Raw genomic sequence first — 27,794 nt, 5'->3', positions numbered from 1 at the left:
AAGCCTGGGACTTTTCTGATGCTGAGGCCGAGGAACTGACCGACGCGAAAAAGGAAATGTCCTGTGCGTTGGTGCTGGTGCCCGAAGATCGGCCTCCTCTTCTTGCTGGGCCTTGAGCATGCGCAGATGCTCAAGGCCCAGCAAGAAAAGGAGGCCGATCTTCGGGCACCAGCGCACAGGACATGCCGGTGCCAGTGCCGAGGCCGAGATGACAGTAAGAAGCGGGTTTGGGTGGATCTGGGGGACTTCAGATTGCGGCGGGGGGGTGCCGAATCACGGCGGGGGGGGGGGGGGGTGCCAGATCGCGGGAGGGGAGGTCTCGGATACCATCTTTTGGGAAGCTGCCAAGGCATTTCTACAGGGGCGGATCATCGCATATACGGTAAAGCAGCACCGACAACGTGATGCGGCATTGGTGTCTCTCACTCGGCAATTGCGTCTGTGTAGTATTGTCCTACATGCACACCCTCGGAGGTTAATCGCGTGGAATACTTGAACCTGCGTAAACAAATAGACGCATTCTTCACCGAGCGCGCTATGTCTCATATTGACGTTTATAAGTTTCGGATGTACCAGTGGGGTAATAAGGCGGGTAAATTATTGGCTAATTTGGGTGAGGCCGTTTCGAAGGCCACTCGCATTTCTCATATTCGGAAGAGTAATCATCATGTTCATACTAAGGAGACGGAGATACAGGACCAATTTGTTCGCTTTTACCAGGATCTTTATGGGCCGGGCCATTATGATCTGGAAGCACGTGATTCTTTCTTTCGAGATCTTGCCCTACCTTAGGTGTCAGAACAACAGTTACATATGTTAAATGCACCCATCTCGTGTGACGAGATTCATATCGCAGTGGAGAAGCTGAAGTTGGCGAAGGCCCCTGGACCGGATGGGATGGGGCCTGAGTTTTATAAAATTCTGAAACCTCAGATAGGACCAGCCCTGGTGGCCCTGTACGCAGACATGCAGAGCACTGGCCGCGTTTTCCCTGCACAGAATCACGCTCATGTGGTGGTCCTACCGAAACCGGGGAAGGAGTTAGTGGGATCTTATAGTCCTATCTCTTTATTGAACCAAGATATGAAGCTTCTTACAGTGATTCTGGCGAGTAGGCTAGCCCAGGTGATTCCCTCCCTGGTCCATGCTGATTAGATCGGCTTCGTACTGGGACATTTTGCATCCTCCAATATCCTACAAGTGTTGGTGGCCCTTCGAGAGGGTAGGGGCCGAATAGGTGACAATCTTCTGGCTAGCCTGGACACGGAAAAGGCCTTATCTTTTTTGGTGGGTAACAAGGACTGCAAAATTACTTTCTTTGAGGATGATATGTTGTTGTTTGTGAGCAGGGCCCAGGAATCAATCCCCTGCTTGACTACCCTTATTGGGACATTCGGTGCGTTCTCGGGTCTATGTATCAACTTCAGCAAATCGGAGGCCTTACCTGTCTCCTCCCCATATGTCTCGTGCTCTGATCCAGCTTTCCCATTCCGTTGGGCTAGTGGGGAACTTAAATATTTGGGAATTTTCCTTAGTGCGGATTGGCTTATTGTTTATCGCCGTAACATCTCTGCTCGGCTGAAAACTTTGCAGGATTATTGTGCTCGCTGGGGAGATTTGCCTCTCTCTTTGTCTGGTAGAATTGCCCTGGCTTTGCTCCCTAAGCTCCTCTATTCTCTACAGATGATCCCTCTTTGGCTTATCTCCTTTACGCAGGGCACTGCAATGGGGCGACATCAGATTGGCAGGGGTCGGGGTAACTGGGCTTTTCAGATGATCAGACACAGCCCTGACTTCCCCCCAGGTGTGGGGCCACCGGGGGTGTTGAGGCGCGGTTCGGCTCTCGTCTTTGTATGGGTCACGTGTCCTAGGTTAGCTCTGACCCTTTTGTTTTCTCTTCCTTCGACACCCTTCACATCATCTGGGTCTTGCCTCACATGCCCTTTTTTGCAGCATTTTTACCTGGCCAACCTTTGCCGTCACCCGGGGGGGGGCAGCTCTTTTTTACGGGTGGATTAAATCTTCATGTCCCTCCCATCTGCTCTCAACTCTTTATCCTTCTGGTACCGGACTGCGAGGGCAGAGCGGGAGGACATCCTGTTGCCTAGGCTGGCTTCTAAGTGGTCTGAGGAGAAGGGGGAGGTTGTTCCCCCGGGGAGCTTCGGACATGTTTCTCTAACGTCACCGCTGGAGTACGCAATGCACATTTGCAGGTACTCCAGTTTAAACTGCTTCATCGTACCTACTTTACCCGGCTCAGGGGGTTGCAGGCTGGCTTATGGGATTTGGCGAATTGCACGAAATGTGAGCGCGCATTTGGGACTCTATTGCACATGCTTATTGAATGCCCGATATTGAGTGTTTATTGGAATGCTTATTGGGTGTTTATTGGATTTCCTTGTCCAGATCCTGGGGGTGCCAGTCCAGTGGTCTTATTGTATTTTGGTTCTGGGTCATGAGGTGGAATTTTTGGATCAGGGCTTTACTGCTGTCCAGTGGCGATTTGTCTATGTTGCCCTTCTTGTAGCTAAACGGGGTGTACTCCAAAAGTAGATAGATGCAGAACCCCCGGAGTTGGTGGGATGGAAGCAGGCACTTCGGGAAGTGGCCCGTTGGGAGTTGCAGGGTCTGGAAGGGCAGAGGGAGGGGCCTAATCGCCTGTGTAGGTCTCTTTGGGAACAAGTCACTGCTGCTTCTGCTGCTCCTCTGTGAGGCTGCTTTGATAACCTTTTTTCTTATTTCCTTCTCTTTCATTTCTCTCTTTTTCTTCTTTCTTTCTCACGTCGCTGAGGGGGGAGGTGGGGGGGTAGGTTCCATCTTGCTTGGCTGTGGGGGTTTTCTTCTTAAGGGGAAAAAAAGGGGAGTAAACTGACAGACTGTGTGGCTTTCTGCAGGTTTTCCTTGGCTGCTCTGTGTGTCCCAGGCCCTGCTGGGCACTGGCTGGTTTACTGCACGGGGGAGGGGGGCTTGCCTATATTCTGATTGACTAGTATTATTGTTATTGGTCCCACCACCCTTTTCCCAACCTGTGAGTTGGACTATGTGCTGTATTTGCTCTGTTTTTTGGATACTGCTTGGTTATATTGGATTTATACGTCTGTTTGCTTCTCAATAAAAAACATTTCAAAACAAAAAAAAAATTAGTGTTATTGCATATATGACTCACAAAGAACACTTCTATTATGAGGTAAACCTTTTATGAAGTTTGTCTTTTGTTTTGTTTTCAAATGAAAAATTGTATGCAATCACATTAAACTCTGACATCGTAGTCCTTTATTAACCTAACTGAAGTGCCTTAATTTTGTCTTGACAGTTTAACCATCTTACTGTTCTGATGAAATAGGAAGAGGCACAGAAGCCTACCTACCCACATTGGCAATGTACAGTCTGTCATTCAGAATGAGGGCAACGATAGCCATAGCACCACCTGAGACTTCCCGCTCAATAGCATTCAGTCGCTCCAGGATTTTCAAATACTGAGAAGACAGCTGGTGGTGTGGCACACCCTAAAACAAGTAGGAACAAAAATTATGATGGTGTAATGGGATCAGGTACTATTTTATAGTAGTGAAGCTACACTTACAGGGAGTCTGTAGCGAGTCTGAACAGCAGGGCTGTTTCTCTACATGAATAAGAACATAAGATGTACCAAGAGTGGCCAATCCACATCACAATTACCCAGCAGGATTCCATGAAGTACATCCAATTCTCATTGGTTACACCCAATGGAAAGGGATTGTGTACCGCTTTTTTGTAGTTTTATAACCACACTCAGCGGTTTACATATAGCAGCGGCTTTCCCAAGTCTACAAGGCTAAAGTAAAGATACTTACCTGTAGTGGGTGTTCTCTGAGAACAGCAGGCATATATTCACATGTGGGTGACGTCATCCATAGAACCTGGCATGGACACTACCAAATGCACTGTTACTTTAAAATTTTTAAGGCAGTGCCCGTACTGTGTATGTGCCAGGGCCTTCCCACCCAATGCTGGCTTGCAGGACCATCAGTTCAGTAATAAAGCTAAGAAGTCAACTAGGGGAGATGGGTGGGTTGCTGTCATCAGAAAACACCCACTACAGGTAAGCATCTTTGCTTTCTCCAAGGACAAGAAGGCATAATATTCTCACAAGTGGGACTCCCAAGCTGCTTGAATCATGAGTCTAGAAAAGGAATATGGATATATAAAACATGAGTCTGGCGAAACCCAAGAGGATTGGAGAGAAAGTTGTTCTAAGCAGTAGTGAGAGGTAAAGATATTGATTAAGGACCAAGTAGCCACTTTGCAGATGTTCTCAACTGATGCTAGTGGGCCGCGGACCGGGGGTTGGGGACTCCTGGAGTAGAGCATACCATGTTAAAATCCCAAGTGGAGGATTGTGGTAAAATTCTTTCATGAACCTGGATACTAAAGGATTAACAGACAGCAGTTTCTTGCCTAAGGGTGAGTGAAACACACTGATAGCACAGAGATGTACAAACCAAATTGGTTTTTAGACTTAGAATTAGAGAGGTAAAGAAAGTAGTACAGGATGAAAGTGGACATGTGATAGGCTCAATAGCTTGCAGAGCTCAATGACAGCAGAGACTGCAGTTGAAAGGCAGAAAGCATTTACTTACTGATCTGTGTTAGTAGTTTTGGGAATAGTTGCAACTGGCACAGTTCCTGGGTCGAGAGCTCCAGGAGTGGTGGTATGAGGATCATGGTGCCGCAATCCTGGCAGTTTGAGTAGAGTCCTTCCAATAAAAGGTAACGGAGGAAATGAATAGAGGAATCTGTTTCCCCAATATACGAGGAAGGCATTAGGCTCCAGGCGATTGGATATAGCGTCTAGAGCAGAAGAGTGGAAGTTTGTGGTTGAGGGAGGGGGTGGAATCAAGGAGATCTATATCTGGAGTCCCCTATTTGAAGAAAATCTGACGCAAGAAGGTTGTGCTGAGAGATCATTCCTGATGTTGAAGGAGTCTGCTTGCACATTCTGCTTCCCCACTAGATAAACTACCCTGAGAAGAATATTATGAGCAGTCACCCAAGTCCAAATCTGGATTGCTTCCATGCAAAGGGAATGAGAGCTCATGCTTCCTTGTTTGTTTAGAAAGAACACAGCAACTTAAAATGTCTATTCAAACAAGGACTACTTGTTGGAGGCATCAGTCTTGGAATGTGTTGAGAGTGTTGCCTATTGCTCATAGTTTCTATGTTTCTATGTTTGTGGTGAAACCATACTCCATGAGTGTGGAAGCCATTCAGATGAGCACCCTATCCTATCATCGAAGCGTCTTTGACTAGGAGTTTCTGAGGGCGAGAGGGAAGACCTCAAGGTTGTGAGGAACCATCCAACATTGGAGAAAGTGGTGAAGGTCCGAGGTGACGAATTAGAGCAGACAAATGTCCCACAGCTTCAGACCATTGGGTCGAGAGGGTCCATTGTGGGATCCTGCAAACAGAGTGATGTGTACTGCGGACACCATGTGTCCCAAAAGGCACAGCATCTGCATGGAAGTGTGGAGACTGACATAGGTGAATCAGATTTCTACTGCAGCAGAGGGTCAACAAAGCTCAACCTTGAGTAGCATCTAAGAGATCTCCTATGAATGCTAGCATCTGAGATGGGTATAGATGTTGCTCTTGGTAGTTTACAGCAAACCTTAGGAGTTCCAGTAGATGAACTGTTCAGTTGATGGCATTCTGATCTAGTAGTGATGATGAAATCTTGATCAACCAGTCATCTAAGTAGGGAAATAAGTGAAACTTCTATAAGTGAAGGGCTGCTGCTACTACCACCAGGCATTACATGAACACACAAGGGGCCAAAGCCAGTCCGAAGGGTAGGACTTTGTACTGGAAGTGTCGAGATCCAATACAAAAGCGAAGATACTTTCTATAAGCAGGTAGGATGGATATGTGAGTATAGGCTTCACTGAGATCCAGAAAGCTAAGCCAATTGTTCTGTCCTAATAGAGGTAGATGGATTCTCAGAGAGATCATGTGGAACTTCTCCTTCAACAAGAATTTGTTGAGTCCTTGGAGGTTTAGTATTGGTCGAAGGCCTTCAGCCTTTTTTGGTATCAGGAAATACTTTGAATAGAACCCCCGCAGCCCCTCTTCTGCAGAGGAACAGGTTCTACTGTGTTTAGTTGAAGAAGGGTCAAGCGTTCTTGGTGAAGAAAGGTCTTCTGGAAGAAGTTGAAAGGAGACTCTCTTGGAGTATGGTTTGGAGGTTTTCTTAGTAAGTGTACGGCATAGTCCTGAGCTACAACTTGACATATTCACTGGTCTGATATGATAAGAGTCCTTCACTGGTAAAAATAGATTATCCTGCCCCCTTAGGAAGATTGTGAAGTAGGAGAATGTTCGCAATGCTCTCCAGAAAGGAGTCAAAAGGATGGCTGCTGTTTGGCCCGAGACTGAGATTGTAATTTCTGTGATCTCTGTTGCCTTGCATGGGGTCTCTGAGCAGCAGATCTAGAAGAGGAGGAAAAAGTGACATTCACTGTTATAATAAGAGCATATGGATAAGGTAGAATATCTTCTGGATGATGAAGATTGAGAGGTCTGTGGTTTAGATAAAGTTCTCATAGTATCTGTGTGTTTTTTAAAATCTTATCTGCAGCTTCCTCATTTTTTCTCCAAACAGATAATCTCTCTTGCAAGGTACACTGGAAAGGCATTCTTCAGTTGAAGTTTCCAGATCCGAAACTCAAAGCCAAGCCAATCTCCACATTGCAATGGATACTGCAGATGTTCAGGAAGAAACATCAAAGGCATCAAAAGTTGCTGTAGCCATGAGTTTTCTAGTAATAAAAAAGTTTTTAGATAATTATTGAATTTTTTAAAATTGTCTGGGGGAAGGAATCCCTCAATTCAGACAATTGCTTTAGCACAGATTTAAAATAAATGGACATGTAAAACTAATAGTTCTTAACTCTGTTAAGGAGCACAGACGACTGGTATAAGCGCTTGCCAAAAGAAAGAGTCTAATGTTCTGGCTTCTCTGTCTACAGGAGTAGAAGCATAAGATTTTGAGCTGTGTGAAAGCTTAAGGGCAGATTCCACAACTAGTGTATGGTGTTGAAGTTGTGTTGTGTCTATTTTTCTAGGAGCTACTTGGACTGAAAAGGAAGTCTCCCAGTTTTTAAACATATTTTTTATGACTTTGTGTAAAGGTACCTTAATGCACACATTTGGTGGTGCTTCAAAATCAAGGAGTTCAAAAAGTTCAGAAAAAGCTTTACTCTCTGGTGAAGACATGTGTCACTGAGGAGGCATTGAAGGATCCAGAAGGTATACCGTATGACTCTTTTGCTGAATATTCTGGAAACTCTTTACCTGAGTGAATGGCGATATCTGAGTCAGACTCCTCAAAGTACTCCTTAATAGGTGAATCATGGAGTGTGCATCAATGTGCGCCAAGGTCCAAGTGATTTTTCCTAGGCAGGAGATAATTCCTCCACCAATGACTATGCATGCGCAAAGTAAGCCCGTGCCAACTTCGATGCTTGACATTGACCAAGAGTGCATGATCTCATCTTTGATCGATGCTCTGATGTATTCTTGGGTTGGACTGAGGAACACATGGAAGCTTTAATATCTAAAGATTGCAACTGCAGTAGCCCCGAAAGCATAACCTGGATCTCCTCCTGTAGAGAGTCAGTGATGGCACTGAAAGAAACATTGGCATGGAAGCAGTCTAAATGTACTGGTTAGTATGGCAAGGAAGACCTCGATGTCAAGGCGTGCATATGAGGAGACATCATCTGGATGGGAAGAGAATGGTCATCTGGGTGTCGATGCTTACTGTGCATCAATGAAGTCAATGCTTAGGAGGATGCAGCAATATGTCTAGAAGGAGAAGAATGTTTGTGCTTCTTAGCTTTCTTGTGTGCAACATCCTTCCATACTCCAGACATTGATGAAGATAATGTAGACTCCCAGTGCTGCAAGGAGCCCGACACTCCCGATGTGGTGTTGATGCTGGGTTATAGGAGGTTGAGAGTCAAGATCCGAGTACCCTGCCATGCTTGATCTTGATGCAGACACTAATGTGATACCAAAAAGGGTTTTTGAAGTTTCTGAGCTTTGAGTGTTAGAGACAAAGGATACAGTTAATGTCCCATGCAGGTCAGAGCCTGAAATGATCCGATATCAAGAACATGTCTTAAAGGTGCTCAGAACTGTCTGATATTGAGGGGAAACAGCCAATGCGAAGTCAAAGGGCTCAGTGGCCAAGGGAACTCGAGTATAAAGCATGACAAAAATGATCAATGTCCCCGGGAAGAAAAAAGGGCTCGAGACCAAAAATAAGAATAGCTGACAAAATTAAACCAAAGTTGGTACAAAATATACAGGAATACTAAAAACAAAAAATTATGACAAAAGCACAAAAAATAAAGACAGTAGGCAAAAAATGTCAAAAGTTTGACACACTGAAGAGAACACTGACGACAGCGTCTCAACTCCAAGGAAAGCACAAAGAATTAATGGTCCTGCAAGCCGATGTTGGGTGAGAAGGCACTGGCATGCATGTGGTATGGGCACTGCCTTAAAAAATTTTAAGTGACAGTGCACTTGGTAGTGTCCAAAACAGGTTCCATGGATGATGTCACCCACATGTGAAAATATTATGCCAGTTTGTCCTTGGAGAATGAAGATATATGGGCTGTTTTAAAAGTCACGATTATGTTTAGCTTTTACATCTGGCTGTTGTCAATTATTGGTTTAGTTTAATTTTTTTCTGCCTAATTACCTAAGCAGATCCCAAAAGACACAAATATAACACAAAAATTAATATAAAACTGGAAAAAAACCAATCAAATAACTATCCAACCAACAGAAAACATACAAACCTGTACTGCTCCATTGTTCTCTCTATTTTGAACATCAAATAGATTGTAAAAATCTATGCCTCTGTATTTGCAACCCTCTTTCAGAAGGGCTCACTAAATAGATGTGTTTAACACTTTTTAAACTTTGCCAGTTTCGTTCATTATCTATTATTCCAAAATACTGGACTGTTATGTTTTTAATTTCATGGTAAAATGCTTTGACCTCTATGGATATCACATAAAGGGGAATATACAATTAGACAAATAAAAACAGCAAGAATATTATTTTTCCAGAAAAACAACAAACTCCAGTAAGAACTGCACCATAGAAGTAACACATCCTTTCATTTACCCAATAACTGGTTGGTGCAGTTCTTTCTTCACCACAAGCAGACAAAGGGCTTTGAACATGATCAACCAGATGTCCTAGCACCAGAACACAGTGGGTGATATTTAGGCTTCGTTTAGAGACCAGCAGGCGTTATAGTCACAGCTCCCTGGGGAAGATGGCATTTGGGATTATTTTACCAGTTATTGTATATTATTTCATATAATTGTTTTAACACCATATATGATTGCTGTTTGCGTTATATTTTAATGATCACATTTATGAGGTTTGAAACTCTTGATGACTATTTGCATAAGGTGATTCATGAGGATTAAAATGGATAAATGGAGGAAGATAAGGAATGTGTCCCACTCATTGTTCAACACTGACAGCTATTGATCATCTCAGGAGTACATATGTATTAGGTTCTAAAGGGCACTACATCCCATGCATCTCAGGATAGTAGAAACAATGGCTGAACCATGCAAAAGAAGGAACAAATCGCAGACTCACTAATTCGCGGTATACTCCAACCACCTCTTCCTGTACTAAAGTCAGGCTACACCAGTGGTCTCAAACTCATGGCCCGCCAGGTACTATTTTGAAGCCCTCATTATGTTACCATTGTTCTGGAAAGTTGTCTGCCTCACTGCTGTAACCTCACACAGGGCCGCCATCAGAAATTTCTGGGCCCCTTACTGAGCAATCCTATTGGGCCCCCCACACACCCCTTCCTCCCCCCGACCTCCCCTTCTTCCATGGGCCAAATACACACATACTTTTCTCTGTCGCCGCACTCTTTGACCAAAAGATTTGTAAGCCTGCAACCACGTCAAGGTAGACTCTGTCAGCAGGGCCCCTAACCTAACCTAAACTAATCTATACCTATCTATTCTAAACTAACATATGTCTAATGCTGAACTAATAACAAACTAACAAACATCTGCATAATAAATAACTAATAAATAATAGTGCTAGTAGCTATAATTCACTTTTGAATGTAAAATCTTAGTTAAGGATTTCTTTTGACCTTTGTAGGCCAGAAGTAGATCACAATTGCACAATATTTTTTGTAACAAGTATTAAATGTGTTTTTATAAATACTGTAAGCTTAATAAATATATCAGAAAAAACTACACATCTGAAAAAAAAATGGATATTGCTATTCTATTGAGTAGCAGCGTAGCCTACTTCTCTCTCTCTCTCTAATCCTACCATATAACTGCTCTCTTCAATAATTAAGAGTCATTTGGTTACATCTTTCGGTCAGAAGAGTAAAACAATTAGTGCCTTTATGGATCGCAAATCAACATATGCAACTAGGAAGTTGAACATCTACTCTACAACATTTTCAGTAGAATATGGTAAAGTGCAAGTAAAAAAAATAAATATAAATATTTTTTTACAACTATCTTACGGAGGATGGGTATTTAATGGGACCAAAAATCGATACTGGCGAAATTTTGAAAATTTTTGCCCCTCTTTTGACAAAAAAAAAGTCGAGATAACAATGAATAAATTTTGTTTTACTATGTTAATTTGCTTTTAAAAAAGTTATTATATAGTTTGTTTTTCGAATATTAGTGATAGAAAAATATTTAATCACTCACATTTTAACTTAAAAAAATTTTCAACAAAATAATCAAAATATGACTTCCTTTTTTAAGGTTTGATACTTGTGCCAGAATATTTTTACTAAATTTAAGAAGTATTTGCCCTCTTTCAAATGGTATAGAAGTTAAAAAAAGGGACAGGCGTTAATGAAGTCATTAGGTTCAATCTAGCCATTTATTTCTGCATGAATTTAAACAACAACAAAAAAAGATAAATATAGCTCATCCAGTCATACAAGAAATGGCTCTACAGCAGGGGTGCCCACACTTTTTGGGCTTGCGAGCTACTTTTAAAATGACCAAGTCAAAATGATCTACCAATAATAAAATTTTTTTAAAAAACCACAAAGCACACTGTATGCAGAGAAAATGTTAATTATCATTTATATTCTGCAGGTTTTCAAAGAGGTCAACTCAGACGATTCTATGCAATGTCACCTCAGGAACAACTATACAAAAATAGACAAATATACCCCCTCCCTTTTTACTAAATCGCAATAGCGGTTTTTAGAGCAGGGAGATGCATTGAATGCCCTGTGCTGCTCTCGATGCTCATAGGCTCCCTGCGCTAAAAACCGCTATTGCAGATATAAATTCTCTAAACAGATACATTTTGATCACTAAACTGAAAATAAAATAATTTTTCCTACCTTTTTGTCTGGTGATTTCATGAGTCTCTGTTTGCACTTCCTTCTTCTGACTATAAATCCAATATTTTTTTCTTTCTGCCCCTCCCCTTTTCTTTCTGTCTCTTTTTCTTTCTCTCTCCCCCTGCCCCCCCAAGCCATCGCGCCAATTTCTCCTCTTCCCCGATTCTTTCCCTACCCCCTAAGCCACCATGCCGATTTCTCCCTGCTTCCACGAGCCAGGCCAGGAATGTACAAGTGCCAGACTCACAAGACTTCACCTCTGATGTCATTTCTAACGACGGAGAGGAAGTTCCAGGCCAGCCAGGCAGTAATTGGCTGGCTCAGAACTTCCTCTCTGATGTCAGAATTGACGACAGAAGTGAAGTCTTGTGAGTCCAGCGCTTCTACGCGCCTGGCCTGGCTCAGGGAGGCAGGAAGAAAAAGATTACCAAGGCAACGCGATCGACTCACATTGCCTTTGCGATCTACTGGTCGATCGCGCTCGACCATTTGGGCACCCCTGCTGTTATGGTATCCTATCCTGACCTGAGGAAAGGGGTTTAGTCCCCAAAAAACTGCCTTATTTCCATTTCCTATTTATAAACTTTAATCAATAGATACAATACTACTTGATTCTACGTAAAGCAACAAAACAAATTTTTCTACCTTTTGTCGTTTTTGCTTTAATCATCTTGTCTTCACTCTTCTTTCTAGCCAGCATCTGTCCGCTCTGTCTTCCATACAGCATCAGCCCCTTCCATCCACTGTCCGCCCTCTCCCCATTCCATATGGTATCTTCCCTCTTTTTATGCTCCTTCAATAAACTGTCTATCCTGTGCCCCTTCTCTTCTCCTTTGTACATGATTGATTTCAGCTCTGCCACCTCTCCATTTTTCTCTCTCTGTCACCACCCTGTCCCCTATGCTCTGGCATCTCTCTCTTCTCCTTTCTTTCCTTCGCACCCCACAGTCTGGTATCTTCCCTTCCCTGATTCTCTAGCATCTCACTCCTTTCCTTTTCTTCCATCTCTCCCTCCCCCTCCATGCTCTGACATCTCCTCCTTCCTTTCCTTTCCTTCCCTGATTCTCTAGCATCTCACTCCTTTCCTTTTCTTCCATCTCTCCCTCCCCCTCCATGCTCTGACATCTCCTCCTTTTCCCTTGGTCTGGCATACTTTCCTCCTTCCCTCCATGCCCTGGCATCTCTTCCTCCCTCTCTTCCCTCCAATCTCTGGCATCTCGTTTCATTCCCTCCCTCATCTTCTTTCTCCCTCCAGTTGGGTGCAGTAAGTCTCTCCCCCTCTGCTCCCTTTCCTCCTTCTGTCACCCATGACTTGGCGTCATGAACTTCTTCAGGCAGCAGCATTCACCTTCTTCTCTGTCGGGTCCTGCCTTCATGGAAACAGAAGTAGGCAGGACCCGGCAGAGAGGAAGGCCTGAAGCCTGCAACAGCAGTGAATTGTAAATGCTGATGCTAGCCGAAGAAGTTCATGATGCCAGGTCGAACACCTGGGGCAGACTGCTACTCTCCCCCCCCACGACCCTCCTATCTCTCCCTCCCTCCCATCACGAGACTCTAAACAGCACTGCTCTACTCTACACGGGCTGCTTCAGGGCTTTCTCCTGCCGTGATTCCCTCTGGCACGTCACTGATGAGGGAAGGAGGGAGAGATAGGAGGGTCGGATCGGGTTGGGGGTCGCCCGGGATGATGATGAGGCTGCTGCTGCTGCCAGCGAATCCAGCAAGGGTAAGGCCCCAAAGCACAGCACTGGCAGGCCCCCCCTGACTATTTCGGGCCCTAGGCCTGTGCCTACTGGGCCTATCCTTTAATCTGGCCCTGCTTCCTCCCATATGCCCTGACATCTCTCTCTTCCACTCCATGGTATGGTATCTCCTTTCCCTCCCTCCCATGGTCTTTGCATCTCTTTCCTTCTTTTCCTGATCTTCCTTCTCCCTCCTTCCCTCTCTCTCCCTAATTGGGTGCAGCAGTATTTCTCTTCCCCTCCCCCCACTGGGTACAGCAGTATCATCAGCATTTCTCTTTCCCCCCTCCCAATTGGGTACAGCAGAAGCAGCATTTCTCTTCCCCCTCCCCCCTAATTGGGTGCAGCAGCATTACTCCTCCCATTCCCCCCCCCCCCGTCTCACACACCTGGCAGATTTGCTACAGACAAAGGCAAGTTGCAAGTTTCCCTTGGTCGCTGACCTATCTCCCAAAGGGCAGCGACAGAGGGAAGTTTACAACTTGCTGCTCTTGCTTACTTCGGGCCTTTCTCGTTGCCGGGTCCTGCCTTCACGGAAACAGAAAGTAGGCAGGACCCGGCAGCGAGAAAGGCCCGAAGTAAGCAAGAGTAAGTAAGCTTCCCTCCGTGGCTGGCCTATCTCCCGCATGCTCCGGGGCTCTAATGGTCCGTGCCGGCTTCTCTTCTCTACCCCCCCCCCCCCGATGTAACTTCCGGTTTCGGAGGGAAGCCGGGTTCGAGTCGCTTGCTGGGGGGGTTTTTTGTTTAAAGTCCGGCGGGTTTTTCGGCGGCTCTTCAAGCTGCGCATTAATCAGTGGCGGCAGCAGGATTCGGCAGATGACAGCCGGGCGGGCATCTAAATTTGCTGGGCATTGCGCCCGGCTGAAAAGCGCTGGGGAGAACACTGGGGAGCCCGGGCCCCCTGTCAGCTCCGGGCCCCTGAATGCAGGACTGGTAGTACTGCCCTGATGGTGGCCCTGACCTCACACAAGCGCTTTCCTGTGTCTGTACGCAATTGTGAGGTGGAGTGGAGAGGACAATCGCGTACAGATGCAGGAAAGCTCTTGCGTGAGGTTACAGCAGTGAGGCGGGCAACGTTCCAGAACGTAAGGTAACCATTGGAGGCAGTGCAGCTTGTGTGTATGTACATAATCTCGTGAACTCTCGCGAAATTCGGCACTTCTCCTGATAAGAACATAAGAACATAAGCAGTGCCTCCGCCGGGTCAGACCATAGGTCCATCCTGCCCAGCAGTCCGCTCCCGCGGCGGCCCAAACAGGTCACGACCTGTCCAAATCACCAGAAGGGGCCCCCATGCCACCTTGGTTTCCTATTGCGTCCTATCTTCCCATCAAAGTCCTAGCCCTCCGGTCTTGCACATGCACGACCTGGTCGGGTTTCTATACTTATTTTCTGGTTAGCTTTCTCAGTATCCCACGATCCCTTTATCCCTCAGGAATCCGTCCAGTCTCTGTTTGAATCCTTGTACCGTACTCTGCCCAATCACGTCCTCCGGTAGCGCATTCCAAGTGTCCACGACCCTTTGGGTGAAAAAAAACTTCCTTGCATTCGTTTTGAACCTATCTCCCTTCAGTTTCTCCGAATGCCCCCTCGTACCTGTTGTCCCCTTCAGCCTGAAGAATCTGTCCCTATCCACCCTCTCTATGCCCCTCATGATCTTGAAGGTCTCTATCATATCACCCCTGAGCCTCCTTTTTTCCAGAGAGAAGAGCCCCAGCCTATCCAACCTCTCGGCATATGGGCAGTGTTCCAGCCCTCTTACCAGTTTCGTTGCTCTCCTTTGGACTCTCTCAAGTACCGCCATGTCCTTCTTGAGGTACGGCGACCAATATTGAACGCAATATTCCAGATGCGGACGCACCATCGCTCGATACAGTGGCAAGATGACTTCCCTCGTCCTGGTTGTTATGCCCCTTTTTATGATGCCCAGCATCCTGTTGGCTTTTTTTGAGGCCGCTGCGCACTGTGCAGATGGCTTCAGTGATGCATCCACCAGCACTCCCAAGTCTCTCTCAAGACTGCTTTCTCCCAACAATGCCCCCCCCAATTTGTAGTTGAACAACGGGTTTTTTTTCCCTATATGCATGACCTTGCATTTTTCCACGTTAAAGCGCATTTGCCATTTGTTCGCCCAGTCTTCCAGCTTGTTTAGGTCCCTTTGCAGGTCCTCACACTCCTCCCTGGAGCTAACCCTGCCGCACAGTTTGGTATCGTCTGCAAATTTTATGACCTCGCACTTTGCCTCCTTTTCCAGATCATTGATAAATATGTTGAAGAGTAACGGCCCCAGCACCGATCCCTGCGGCACACCGCTCGTGACTCCCCGCCAGTCAGAATATTGGCCCTTCACTCCGACCCTCTGCAGTCTACCCGACAACCAGTGCTCTATCCATCGGTGCACATCCCCTCCCACCCCGTGGTTCCACAGCTTCCTAAGCAGCCTTTCATGTGGCACCTTGTCGAAAGCCTTTTGAAAATCGAGGTAAATGATGTCGATGGGTTCCCCATTGTCCACCCGACTGCTTATTCCCTCAAAGAAGTACAGAAGGTTCGTTAAGCATGACCTTCCCTTACAGAATCCGTGCTGGCTTGTTCTCAGTAGGCCATTTCTCTCAATGTGCTCGCAAATGCCGTCCTTTATCATAGCTTCCACCATCTTCCCTATAATTGAAGTCAGGCTCACCGGCCTGTAGTTCCCGGGGTCACCCCTCGATCCCTTTTTGAAGATAGGTGTGACATTCGCCAATTTCCAGTCCTCCGGTACCTCTCCAGTTTTCAAGGATAGGTTACAAACATGCTGGATTGTGCCCACTATTTCTTGTCTTAGCTCCTTCAGAACCCTCGGGTGGATCCCGTCTGGACCCGGTGATTTGCCGCATTTTAACCTATCTGTTTGAGGACATCCTCCTTACTTACCTCTATATGCTCCAATTTCTCAGCCTGTTCCCCACTCATGAGCTCCTCTGAGTCCGGTATATTAGATGTGTCTTCTCTCGTGAAAACCGACGAGAAGAACGTGTTCAGCCTCTCAGCTACCTCTTTAATCACTCCCCTCCTATCCCCATCGTCCAACGGCCCCACCTCCTCTCTCGCTGGTCGTTTCCCCTTTACGTAACTGAAGAATGCCTTGAAGTTTTTCGCCTCCCTGGCCAGCCCCTCTTCGTATTTCCCTTTTGCTTTTCTAACCTCTCGGTGGCATTCTTTTTGGCATTTCCTGTGCGCCTGGTGATTTTCCTCCGTTGGATCCTTTTTCCATCTCCGGAAGGATACTTTTTTGTCGTTTATTGCCCTCTTTACTTCTGCTGAGATCCAAATCGGGTCCTTTGACCGCTTGTTCTTGCAGCCTTTCCTGAAACTGGGGACGTACTTTTTTTGTGCTTCCTGCAGGGTGTCCCTGAATAGGGTCCAGGCGCTTTCCACAGTCTCCATCCTAAAGATGTTTCTGAGCTTCCTCCCCACCATTTCCCTCATAGCAACATAGTTCCCCTTCTTGAAGTTGAGCGCAGTTGTTGCGGTCCTCCTTACTATGGGTGTCCCCCTTTCTAAAGTGAATCTGATCGCATTGTGGTCACTGTTGCCTAGTGGTCCTCCCACTTCTACCCCTCTTGCAGGCCCTCCTAATCCGTTCAGGATGAGGTCAAGAGTAGCACTCCCCCGCGTCGGTTCCCTGATCAGTTGCTCCATAAAGCAGTCCCTCACAGCTTCTACAAATCCTGTTTCCCTAGTGCAGTTGGAGTGACCCGTACTCCAGTCTATCCCCGGGTAGTTGAAGTCCCCCATCACTGTTACACTTCCAGTCCTGCACTCCTGTCTCAGTTCAGCTTCCAAGTCGTGTCCGACTCCTTCCGGTGCACCAGGTGGGCGATAATACAGCCCCAGTTTTATGTCTGCACCCTTGTTTCCCGGCAATTTGACCCATAGCGATTCCAGCCCTTCTGCCTTTGTTGCCATATCCATCCCGACCGAGTAGATAGAGTCTTTTATATATAGTGCTATGCCTCCCCCCTTCTTGTGGGTCCTGTCTCTCCTGTAGAGCTTGTACCCCGGTAGCGCCACATCCCATTGATTCTGCTCTGTCCACCATGTTTCTGTAATTCCAATTATATCTAGGTCTTCCCCCTTGGCCACGACCTCTAGTTCACCCATCTTGGCCATGAGGCTTCTTGCATTTGCGTATAAGCACCGCAGGTCCCGTTGTTTTTTCTCCACCTCTGCATTCACCTGGGCCGCCTCTCCTGTTCCCTGTACTTCTGCTTTGCCCTCAGCCTTTACCCTCGTAGCTTTCAGCTTCCCCACATTTCCGCCACCCCACTTCCCCGCTTTTCCTCTGGGTTTTCTTGCCCCCTCCTGGGCCCCTGCCTCTGTTCGATCCCCCTCGCCTTGTGTAGCCCCTATGATACCCTCAGCTTTCGCCCTCGCGCCACCCAGTCCCCCTGTGTCTCCCTGCCCTTTAGTCTCTTCCCAGCAAGCTCCCTTTACCTGTTGTTTCCCTCGCTGTCTGATCATAAGATCCACTGGTCTCTCTACTTCCTCCGTGCAGTCAGCCCGTTCAGCATCTGTTCTGGATACTGTTGTCCGAAGCGTCAACATCAGATCAGCTGTCGGCTTTCCCCCTCTCCTCAGTTTAAAGCCCTCTCGATCTCCTTCTTCACATTGGCAGCCAGTAGTCTAGTTCCCTCTGTGCTCAGGTGCAGGCCGTCCCGCCGGTAGAGCTTACTCTTTCCCCAGAAGGACGTCCAGTTCCTCACAAAGTGGAAGCCCTCCTCCTGGCACCATCTCCTCAACCATGCATTCACAGCCTGGATGTCTGCCTGCCTCTTTGCATCTGCTCTCGGTACAGGCAGGATCTCTGAGAACGCTATCCTCCGGGTACTCCGCTTCAGTTTTCGTCCCAGGACCCTGAACTGGTCAGTCAGCGTGGCCATGCTGAAGTTCCTCCGGCTCACATCATTTGTTCCGACGTGGATTATCGTGACTGCTTGATGTAAGATGGTGGTTGTGTCCGGTGCTGGAGGAGATGAGAGCTGAAGGCGGTTGCGGACGCAACCACCGGACACTTAACGCAAAAGTTTTCCAGGCATAAGTCGGATATTGATTCTCCCCTCTACAAAAAAGCTTAGAGGACTACACAAAAAATCTTGTCTCTTGCAGTTGATACTTTAGATTAGAATCTAAATCACAATTTTGCATGAGGTAAAACTCTTTATAGTTTATAAATCTTTCCTTAATTGCTTCTGATAATTTCAGTTATGCAAAGCTGAAAGCAGTGCAATATGCAGAAAGTGAAAAACTATGTAAACTTCACTTTCTGCATGTTGCACTGTTTTCAGTTGTGTATAGCTGAAATTATCAGAAGCAATTAAAGAAAGATTTAAAAACTATAATGAGTTTTACCTCATGCAAAGTTGTTATTTCTTTAATAAGATATTAACTATTTTTTCTGCGGCCCTCCAAGTACCTACAAATCCAAAATATGACCCTGCAAAGGGTTTGAGTTTGAGACCGTTGGGCTATACCAATCAGGAGCTGCATGTCAAAGCAGCTCCTGATTGGTGTAGCCTGACTTTAGTAACAGGAAGAGGTGGTCGGAGCATACCTTGAGTGATTTTTTGCACCCGCCGGCACTCCAGCTGCCCTCTCCTGCCTTTTTGACAGGTGCAAAACTGCATTCGTGGTTTTTCAAAATTCACGGGTGTTCCTGGAATGGAAGCCCTATAAATTTTGGGGGAGTACTGTAGAGGCAAAACATCAAGTAGTTACAGCTGACTGTTCAAGGCACCATAGCACAGTTCATGCTAGTTTTGATTATGCTTGAAACCCACAAGAGCCAAGAGGAATCTGGCCAAAAAAAGGTGATTTTGTGTGTGTGTTTGTGAGCAAGTGGAAAGCTTTACCTCAGGCAGCTGAGACTGCAGACTAGCCTTTTCTGCTAAAGCGTCATCAATGGACTCAAGAAAACTCCGCTCCACCACATCGAAGGCCTTTAAGGGAGAAGCAAAGATTTATTTATTTATATTTCTTCTATACCACTTCTGTTCAAAGTGGTTTACATTCAGGTACTCTAAGTATTTCTCCCTATCTGTCCCAGCAGGCTCACAATCCAACTACAGTACCTGGAGCAATGGAGGATTAAGTGACTTGCCAGTGTCTCCTCCTATAATACCATTCTCTCCTCTGCTCTAGATACCCTCACTTATTCCACCCCACATTCTGTAAGGCCTCCCCAACCCCAGACCTGGCTGACCTCTAAAATCTACTTACGTTCCTGTGCCAGGTCCACTGAACGTCTCTGGCTCAAATCCCACACTCATGTTGACTTCACACAGTTCAAATTCCTCCTGACCTCCTTCCAGTCTGCTCTTTCACTTGCCAAACAGGATACTACACCCATTTGACTAAACCTCTCAGCTCCAAATCTCACCATCTCTTTGTCAAACTGAACTCTCTACTCAAAGCGCCCCCACATCTAACCCCTCCATCCCTTTCCCTCCAAACTACGGCTGAGCACTTCTATGAAAAGGTTCACAAGATCAACCTTGAGCTCTCAACCAAGCCACCTCTAGCTCCCTTTACTCCAGCCCACTCTGTCAACCCTCCTTCAGCCCCTGCCGCCTTTTCTGAAATTACTAAAGAGGAAACTGCACATTTTCTTTCCTTCTTTAAACTCTCAATCTGCTACTCTGATCCGATTCCCACCCTTCTACTCAGCATGCTCTCTTCTACTATCACCTCTTCATTCTGTCACATCCTCAATCTATCACTTTCCACTGCAACTGTCCATGATGCCCTCAAATATGCTGTAGTTGCACTACTCCTCAAAAAACTCTTCACTGGATCCTACCTGCCCTTCCAACTATCACCTCATCTACCTCACCTTTTTATTCAAGCTATTTGAATGTGCTGTTCACTACTGTTGCCTTGACTTTCTGTCATCCCTAGCTATTCTCGACTCTCTCCAATCAGGCTTTCACCCCCTGCTCTCTACAGAAACTACCCTTGCTAAAGTCTCTAATGAACTGTTCCTTGCCAGATCCACTGCCTTTGACACTGTAGACTACCACTTTCTCCTTGATACCCTGTCTTCACTTGGATTTCAAGGCTCTATTCTTTCCTGGATCTCTTCTTATCTCTCACATTGCACCTTTGGTGTATGCAGTGGTGGATCCTCCTCTACTGCTATCCCACTATCATTCGGGGTACCCCAAGGCTCTGTTCTGGGACCTCTTCTTTTCTCCATCTATACTCATCCCCTTGGTGCTCTGATCGCTTCCGATGATTTTCAATGTCATCTCTACACTGACTATTCCCAGATCTACCTCTCGACACCAGAAACTCTATATGAATCCAGGCCCAAATCTCAGTCTTCCTGTCCGATGTCCCGCTGCCACTTAAAACTGAACATGACCAAGACTGAGCTACTAATCCTTCCCCCCCAAACCTACGTCTCCCCTCCCTTCACTCTCTTTCTCAGTGGGTTAACACTCATCCTCCCTGTTGCGCCAGCTCGAAACCTTGGGGTCATCTTTGACTCCTCTTCTCTTTCTCTGCACAAATCTAACAGACCGACAAAACCTGTTTCTTTCTCTACATCATCTCCAAAATCCCACCCTTCCTCTTTGAGAACACTACCAAAACCCTTATTTATACCCTTATCACCTCTCGCAACTTGCTTCTCATAAAGCAAGTAAGCATCTCTTCCCCCTTAAATCCATTCAAACTTCTGCTACACAACTTATATTCCGCCAGTTGCCATACCCACATCACCCCTCTCAAGTCACTTCAATAGCTCCCTATCCATTTCCACATACAATTCAAACTCCTCCTACTGACTTACAAGTGCATTCACTCTACAGCTCCTCTATATCTTTCCTCTATTATCTCTCCCTATACTCCTCACTGGGAACTCCGTTCATCGGGTAAATCTCTCTTATCTGTACTTATCTGTACACTTCTCCTTTACTGCCAACTTCTAACTACGTTACTTCTCCCTTGCTGCACCATACAACTGGAACAGACTGCTCAAGTCAATACGTCAAGCTCTGTACCTGGCATTATTCAAATACAGACTAAAAGCCAATATTTTCAAGACTGTGTTTAACTCCTAACCCCCACTCACTATAAAGTAAGCTGCCTGAGAAACTCCCTAAACCCCTACTTGTCCTATTTGTCTAGATTGTAAGCTCTACTGGGCAGGGACTGTCTCTTGAATGTTTTAATGTACAGTGCTGTGTACATCTAGCAGCGCTATAGAATTGATAAGTACAGTAATAGTAGTAGTAGTGTCACAAGAAGTGGTGTGTGGCTTGAACCTACAACCTTAGGGTGCTGAGGCAGGGGTTCTAACCACTAGGCCATTCCTCCATGTTTCAAATAAACATGTGCCAGCATGGTACTCCCACTAGAAGAAATATCCATTCTTCACCCAGGTTAGCAAACATCTCAACAGTTAAAAAGCACAGTTACTTACCGTAACAGGTGTTATGCAGGGACAGTAGGCAGCTATTCTCACATGAGGGTGACGTCATCCACAGAACCCGGATAGCCTCGCAAGCAGACTTGCTTGAAGAAACTCAGAAGTTTCGAGTCTGCCGCACCGTGCATGCGCAAATGCCTTCTCGCCCAGCACAAGGCGTGTCTACTCAGTTCAGATAGCTAGCAGAGAAGCCAACCAGGGGAGGTGGGTGGGTTGTGAGAATAGCTGCCTGCTGTCCCTGGATAACACCTGTTACGGTAAGTAGCTATGCTTTATCCCAGGACAAGCAGGCAGCCTATTGTCACATATGGGTGACCTCCAAGCTAACCAGAATAGGATGGTGGGAGTGTTGGCAACTTAGGAGGACAAATTTTGTAATACTCTCTGGCCAAAATGGCCATCCTGTCTGGAGAAAACATCCAGACAATAATGAGAGGTGAAAGTATGAACCGAAGACCAGGTGGCAGCCTTGCAAATTTCCTCAATAGGAGTGGATCTGAGGAAAGCTACTGAAGCCGCCATGGCTATGACTTTGTGGGCTGTGATTTGACTCTATAGATGCAGTTCAGCCTGAGTATAGCAGAAAGAGATACAAGCAGCCATCCAGTTGGGGATGGGTGGCTTAGAAATCGGATGTCCCAACTTGGTCGGATCGAAGGAGACAAAAAGTTGAGGAGCAGATCTGTGTGGTTTGGTGCATTCTAAGTAGAAGGTCAAAGCATGCTTACAGTCCAGGGTATGAAGAGCTGATTCTCCAGGATGAGAATGAGGCCTTGGAAAAAACACTGAAAGTACAATGGATTGGTTGAGATGAAATTCTGAAACCACTTTAGGTAAGAATTTAAGATGAGTATGGAGAACCACCTTGTCATGATGGAAAACTGTGAAAGGTGGATCAGCAACTAAACCTTGCAGCTCACTGACTCTTCGAGCAGATGTGAGGGCAATGAGAAACACCACTTTCCAAGTGAGGTATTTCAGATGAGCCATATCCATTGGTTCAAAAGGAGGCTTCATCAATTGAGTAAGAACAACATTGAGATCCCAAACCACTGGAGGCGGTTTGAGAGGAGGTTTGACATTGAAAAGTCCTTTCATAAATCTGGAAACCACAGGATGAGCATAAAGGGGTTTTTCCCTTTGATAGGCTGATGGAAAGCAGCAATTGCACTAAGATGGATTTGAATGGATGTAGACTTGAGGCTAGAGGTAAATAAGTGCAGAAGATAATCCAAGAGAAGGAGGCATTTCGGGGCTCCTTGTCATGAGAGATGCACCATGTAGAAAATCTAGTCCATTTTTGGTGGTAGCATTGTCTAGTGGCAAGCTTTCTGGAAGCCTCTAAAATGTCCTGAACAGGTTGAGAAAACTGAAGAGGAGTTATGTTGAGAGGTACCAAGCTGTCAGGTGTAGAGACTACAGGTTGGGATGAAAAAGAGATCCTTGACGCTGTGTAAGCAAAGATGGAAAAACTGGTAGAAGGTATGGCTCCCTGCTGCTGAGTTGAAGTAGAAGGGAGAACCAGGGTTGCCTGGGCCACCGAAGAGCTACTAGAACCATGGTGGCATGATCTTTCTTGAGCTTGACAAGAGTCTTGAGAATGAGAGGGAATGGAGGGAACACATACAGGAAGAGATTCGTCCATTCCAGAAGGAAAGCATCTGCCTTGAGGCGATAAGGAGAGTATATCCTGGAGCAGAACTGAGGCAGTTTGTGGTTGTGGGGAGACACAAAGAGATCTATGTGAGGAGTTCCCCACTGAGAAAAAATGTGATGTAGAGGCGAGGAATTGAGTGTCCATTCATGAGGTTGCAGAAGATGACTCAATTTGTCTGCCAGACAGTTTTTCTCTCCTTGAATGTAGACTGCTTTCAGGAAGGTGTTCTGATGGATCGCCCAGTCCCACATCCTTTCAGATTCCTGACAAAGAGGGAGAGATCCCGTTCCTCCCTGCTTGTTGACATAGTACATGGCAACTTGATTGTCAGTCCGAATAAGGACTACCTGGTCATGAAGAAGATGCTGAAAAACTTTGAGAGCATTGAAGATCGCTCCGAGTTCCAACAGATTGATGTGATACTGACGATCCGTGCTGGACTAGTGGCCTTGAGTACGGAGACTGTCGAGATGAGCCCCCCCCCCCCCCAAGTGTAGGTCGAGGAATCTGTCATGAGGACCTTCTGATGAGGGGGTATCTGGAACAGTAAGCCTCTAGAGAGATTGGAAGAGAGCATCAACCAGTGGAGAGACTGTCTCAACGAAGGAGTGGCTGTAATGTGCTGAGAGAGTGGGTCGCAAGCCTGCGCCCACTGAGATGCCAGGGTCCACTGAGGAATTCTGAGGTGAAGTCTGGAAAAAGGAGACACAGTGAACGGTCGAGGCCATGTGACCGAGTAGTATCATCATGTTTCTCGCTGAGGGTGAAGAAAGGGAAGAGACTTTGCGGCAAAGCTGAAGAAGAGCATCCAGACGCTGCTGAGGAAGGAATGGTCTGAGTTGGATAGTGTCCAGAACAGCTCCGATGAACTGTAGGTTCTGAGAGGGCTGAAGATGGGATTTGGAAAAGTTGATTTCGAATCTCAAGCTTTGTAGGAACCGCGTAGTCCGTTGGGTCGCTACAATAACCTCTGAGATGTTGATTCTTTGATGAGCCAGTTGTCCAGGTAGGGGAACAACCTGAAGGCCATGGTTCCGCAGAGCTACTGCCACCACCACTATGCACTTGGTGAACACTCTTGGAGATGATGCCAGGCCAAAGGGTAGCATTCTGTACTGAAAATGCAGATTCCCCACCCGAAATCTGAGGTACTAATGGAAGGCTGGATGACTGGGGATGTGTGAGTGCACACCTCCTTGAGATCTAGAGAACATAACCAATTGTTCTGATCTAGAAGGGGATAAAGGGATGCCAGGGACAGGAATTTTTCTTTGACCAAAAATTTGTTGAGAGCCCTGAGATCCAGTATGGGCCGCAGATCGCCCGTCTTCTTCGAAACTAGGAAGTAACAGGAGTAAAAACCCCTGCTCTGCTGTCCCAAAGGAACTTCCTCGATGGCACGTAAATGAAGCAGAGCTTGAGCTTCCTGAAGAAGAAGGGCGGTCTGGGAAGGATTGGAGGGAGCTCTGGTGGAATCTGAGTGAAATGAAGAGAGTATCCTTCCTTGATTACAGGCAGTATCCTGAGGTCGGATGTAATGGTCTCCCATCGATGGTAAAAATAATGGAGACAACCTTCTATGGGAAGAGGAGAGGCAGAACGATGGAGGTTATGCTCTGTTTGAGACAGTCAAAAAGGCTGAGAAGCCTTAGGTGTAGCAGAAGGCTGAGGTGTCTGTTGCTTCTGCTGCTGTTGTGGTTTCTTGGGAGGTGCTCGAGTGTAAGGAGCTGCCCTTGGAGGATAGCGCCTGATAGGATGGAAGAGGTCGAGAAGGCTTGGAAGGAGCTGGCTTAGGCTTCAGATGGAAACAAAAGATTTCTCATGCTCAGACAACTTCTTGGTGGCGGCCTCTATCGATTCATCAAAGAGGTCATTGCTTTCACAAGGAATATTAGCCAGATGATCCTGAATGTTGGGATTCATATCAATGGTGCGAAGCCAGGCAGCGCATCGCTACTGAGAAAGCAGTGACCCTCAAGGAAAGTTCAAAGGCATCATAAGATGACTGAAGAAGGTGTAACCTGAGTTGTGCTAAAGTAGCAATGAATTGTTGGAACTCTAAAAGCCTGTGTTGACCAAGGTCTTTAGAGAAGCCAGGGAGTATATCAATAAAATACTTGAAATAAGTAGTAAAGATAAAACTATAATTTAAAACCATGGAGGCAATCATCGAATTTTGATAAAGACGATGGCCAAACTTATCCATGGTCCTGCCCTTTCTGCCAGGAGGTACGGTAGCACAGACCCTGGAAGGATGACTCCTCTTCAAAGAAGATTCCACAAGAAGGGACTGATGAGATAGTTGGGATTTCTCAAAGCCCTTGCAATGTACAGTTCTATACCTCGATTCCATGCCTGGAACAGCAGGAATTGGCATAAGGAGTCTCCAGGTTTCGTTTGAAAGTTTGAGAATGAAGCCTGTTAAGAAGGAGTTTGAGAGACTCCGCAGGAGGCTGAGGCATACTCATTTCCTCTAAATACTCCTTAGAGTACTTAGAACCAGAGTCCAATTTAAGATCCAGGTACTCAGCCATCTGACGGAAGAAAGAGGAAAAGGAAAATTGATCCACAAGAGGATAGCCTCAAGAGGGACTCTATGACCTCGAAGCGCCTCAAGTAGAAAACGAAAGCGAAGCCTCCCTGGAGTATTGATATCCCAGCGAATAAGCAGACTGGGACGAGGCACTGGGAGAAGCGGAGCCCTCAGGTTCTGCTATTGGTGTCCTGGATAGAGGAGTTGGAGGCCTCGAAGAGCTAGAAGGCCTGGATGAGGAAGGCTTCTCTCTGGAGGAAGACCGGCGCCTCAATGAATGACTCGATGAGGGTGCTGCCTGGGAGCAGGTCTCGTGCGAGGTCAAGGAAACTTCACCCTATGCCTCGAAACGGGCAATGTCTTATGTGAGGATATAGGGCTGGAAGCTGTAGATCGAAGTCCCATAGACTCTGTGGTCTGGATCGAGGTATCTCGAAGCACTCCCAAAATACTCGGCTCCTTGTATGGAGTGTGAGGATTCCAGACGAGACACTCGCAAAGACTCCTTACATAGACTTCCTCTCCTTCAGACTGCTGGTCCAATCCCTAATCTTAAGCACCCTAGATTACTGCAACATCATATATTTGGGCTCCTACAAGAAAACCATTAAACTTCTTACTCATTCAAAACACCGCCGTCTGCCTCATCTAAGGCCTCAAAAAGTCAGACCATATTAGCCCTTACTACAGAAAACTTCACTGGTTACCAATAGAAGCGAGAGTCATCTTCAAATTCGCCTGCCTCTGCTTCAAAACTTTAACCAGCTCGTCCCCGATATACCTGTCACACCACTTTGCATTTCCTGGTACCAATCGCACACGCAATGCCTATCTGTTTACCTACCCATCTCCAAAGAGATGCACCTATAAAAGATTCCTTAACAAAACTCTCTCATTTCAAGCTGGCAGATGGACTGATTGCCTGACTACCCTCATCTAATCTGCTCCATCCTACTCATCCTTCAGAAAATCTCTCAAATCTTACCTCTTTGATAAATTTCTTTAGTGTCTGCTCTCAACTGCATTGTACATTCTCTTACATTGTATCCTCACTGTACATGTACAGTCTCTTCAAGTTTCAAGTTTATTAGGATTTTATATACCGCCTATCAAGGTTATCTAAGCGGTTTTTACAATCAGGTACTCAAGCATTTTCCCTCTCTGTCCCGGTGGGCTCACAATCTATCTAACGTACCTGGGGCTATTGAGGATTAAGTGACTTGCCCAGGGTCACAAGGAGCAGCGCGGGGTTTGAACCCACAACCCCAGGGTGCTGAGGCTGTAGATCCAACCACTGCGCCACACACTCCTCTTGCATTGTTAACTGCTCTCAACTGCACTGTACTTTCTCATGCATTGTATCTTCGCTGTATACGTACAGTCTCTTACATTGTAAACTGCCCACAACTGCATAGTACATTCTCTTGCATTGTATCTTCGCTGTACATTCTCTTGCATTGTATCTTCACTGTATATGTACAGTCTCTTGCATTGTAAACCGCTCTGAAAAGTTATCATTATTATTATTATTAGATTCAGCTCGAGGCACAGGCAAGAACTCGACCTCTTGTGAGACTGCTGAGTGCCCAGGCTGGACTGCAGGAAGCAGAGTCAAGGCAGGACTATATTTGGTCAGTAACTGAACAAATTCCCGCTCTAAAATGGTCTGGATGGTAGAATGCAATTGTGGATCAGAGTCTGAAAATGGACCACTTGCTGAGGCTAAAGGCTCCGAGGCCGAAGAGGAAGAATGCTTCGACTTGGAGGAATGATGTTTAGGTAGCTTGAGGACCACCGCTGGAACTGTCTGCTGAGGTATCTGACTTGAAGGAAGCTCAGGAGAAGACTTGGCAGATTTACTCAAGGTTCAGGACAATCCAAACAAGGAAGGTCTGATGAGAGTCGAGGTCGAAGTCATGGAGGCAGGAGGACACCCCGTAGCAGGCCTGAGCAAATCAGAGGTCAAGGTTGAG

The 27,794-nt window shown here is 46.2% G+C and overlaps 1 protein-coding gene across 5 annotated transcripts in view; it reads right to left on the bottom strand.

Annotated features, from left to right (window-relative positions):
- TAB1 (TGF-beta activated kinase 1 (MAP3K7) binding protein 1) overlaps positions 1–27,794 on the bottom strand; it is a 195,424-nt gene that overhangs the window by 124,049 nt on the left and 43,581 nt on the right. For all 5 annotated transcript variants that reach the window (XR_004537960.1, XM_033929487.1, XM_033929483.1 and 2 more), the window contains 2 exons: positions 19,053–19,139; positions 3,368–3,506 (listed from right to left, as the gene is read on the bottom strand). Coding sequence is in view for 4 of the 5 variants with exons in the window: in XM_033929487.1 (XP_033785378.1) it covers positions 3,368–3,506; positions 19,053–19,139 (226 nt within the window). In the remaining variant the exon portion in view is untranslated. The remainder of the gene's footprint in view (positions 1–3,367; positions 3,507–19,052; positions 19,140–27,794) is intronic.

This window comes from Geotrypetes seraphini, chromosome 2 (genome assembly GCF_902459505.1).
Source record: "Geotrypetes seraphini chromosome 2, aGeoSer1.1, whole genome shotgun sequence".
In the NCBI taxonomy this organism is placed as follows: Eukaryota; Metazoa; Chordata; class Amphibia; order Gymnophiona; family Dermophiidae; genus Geotrypetes; species Geotrypetes seraphini.
This window is presented reverse-complemented; position numbering and strand designations above follow the sequence as displayed.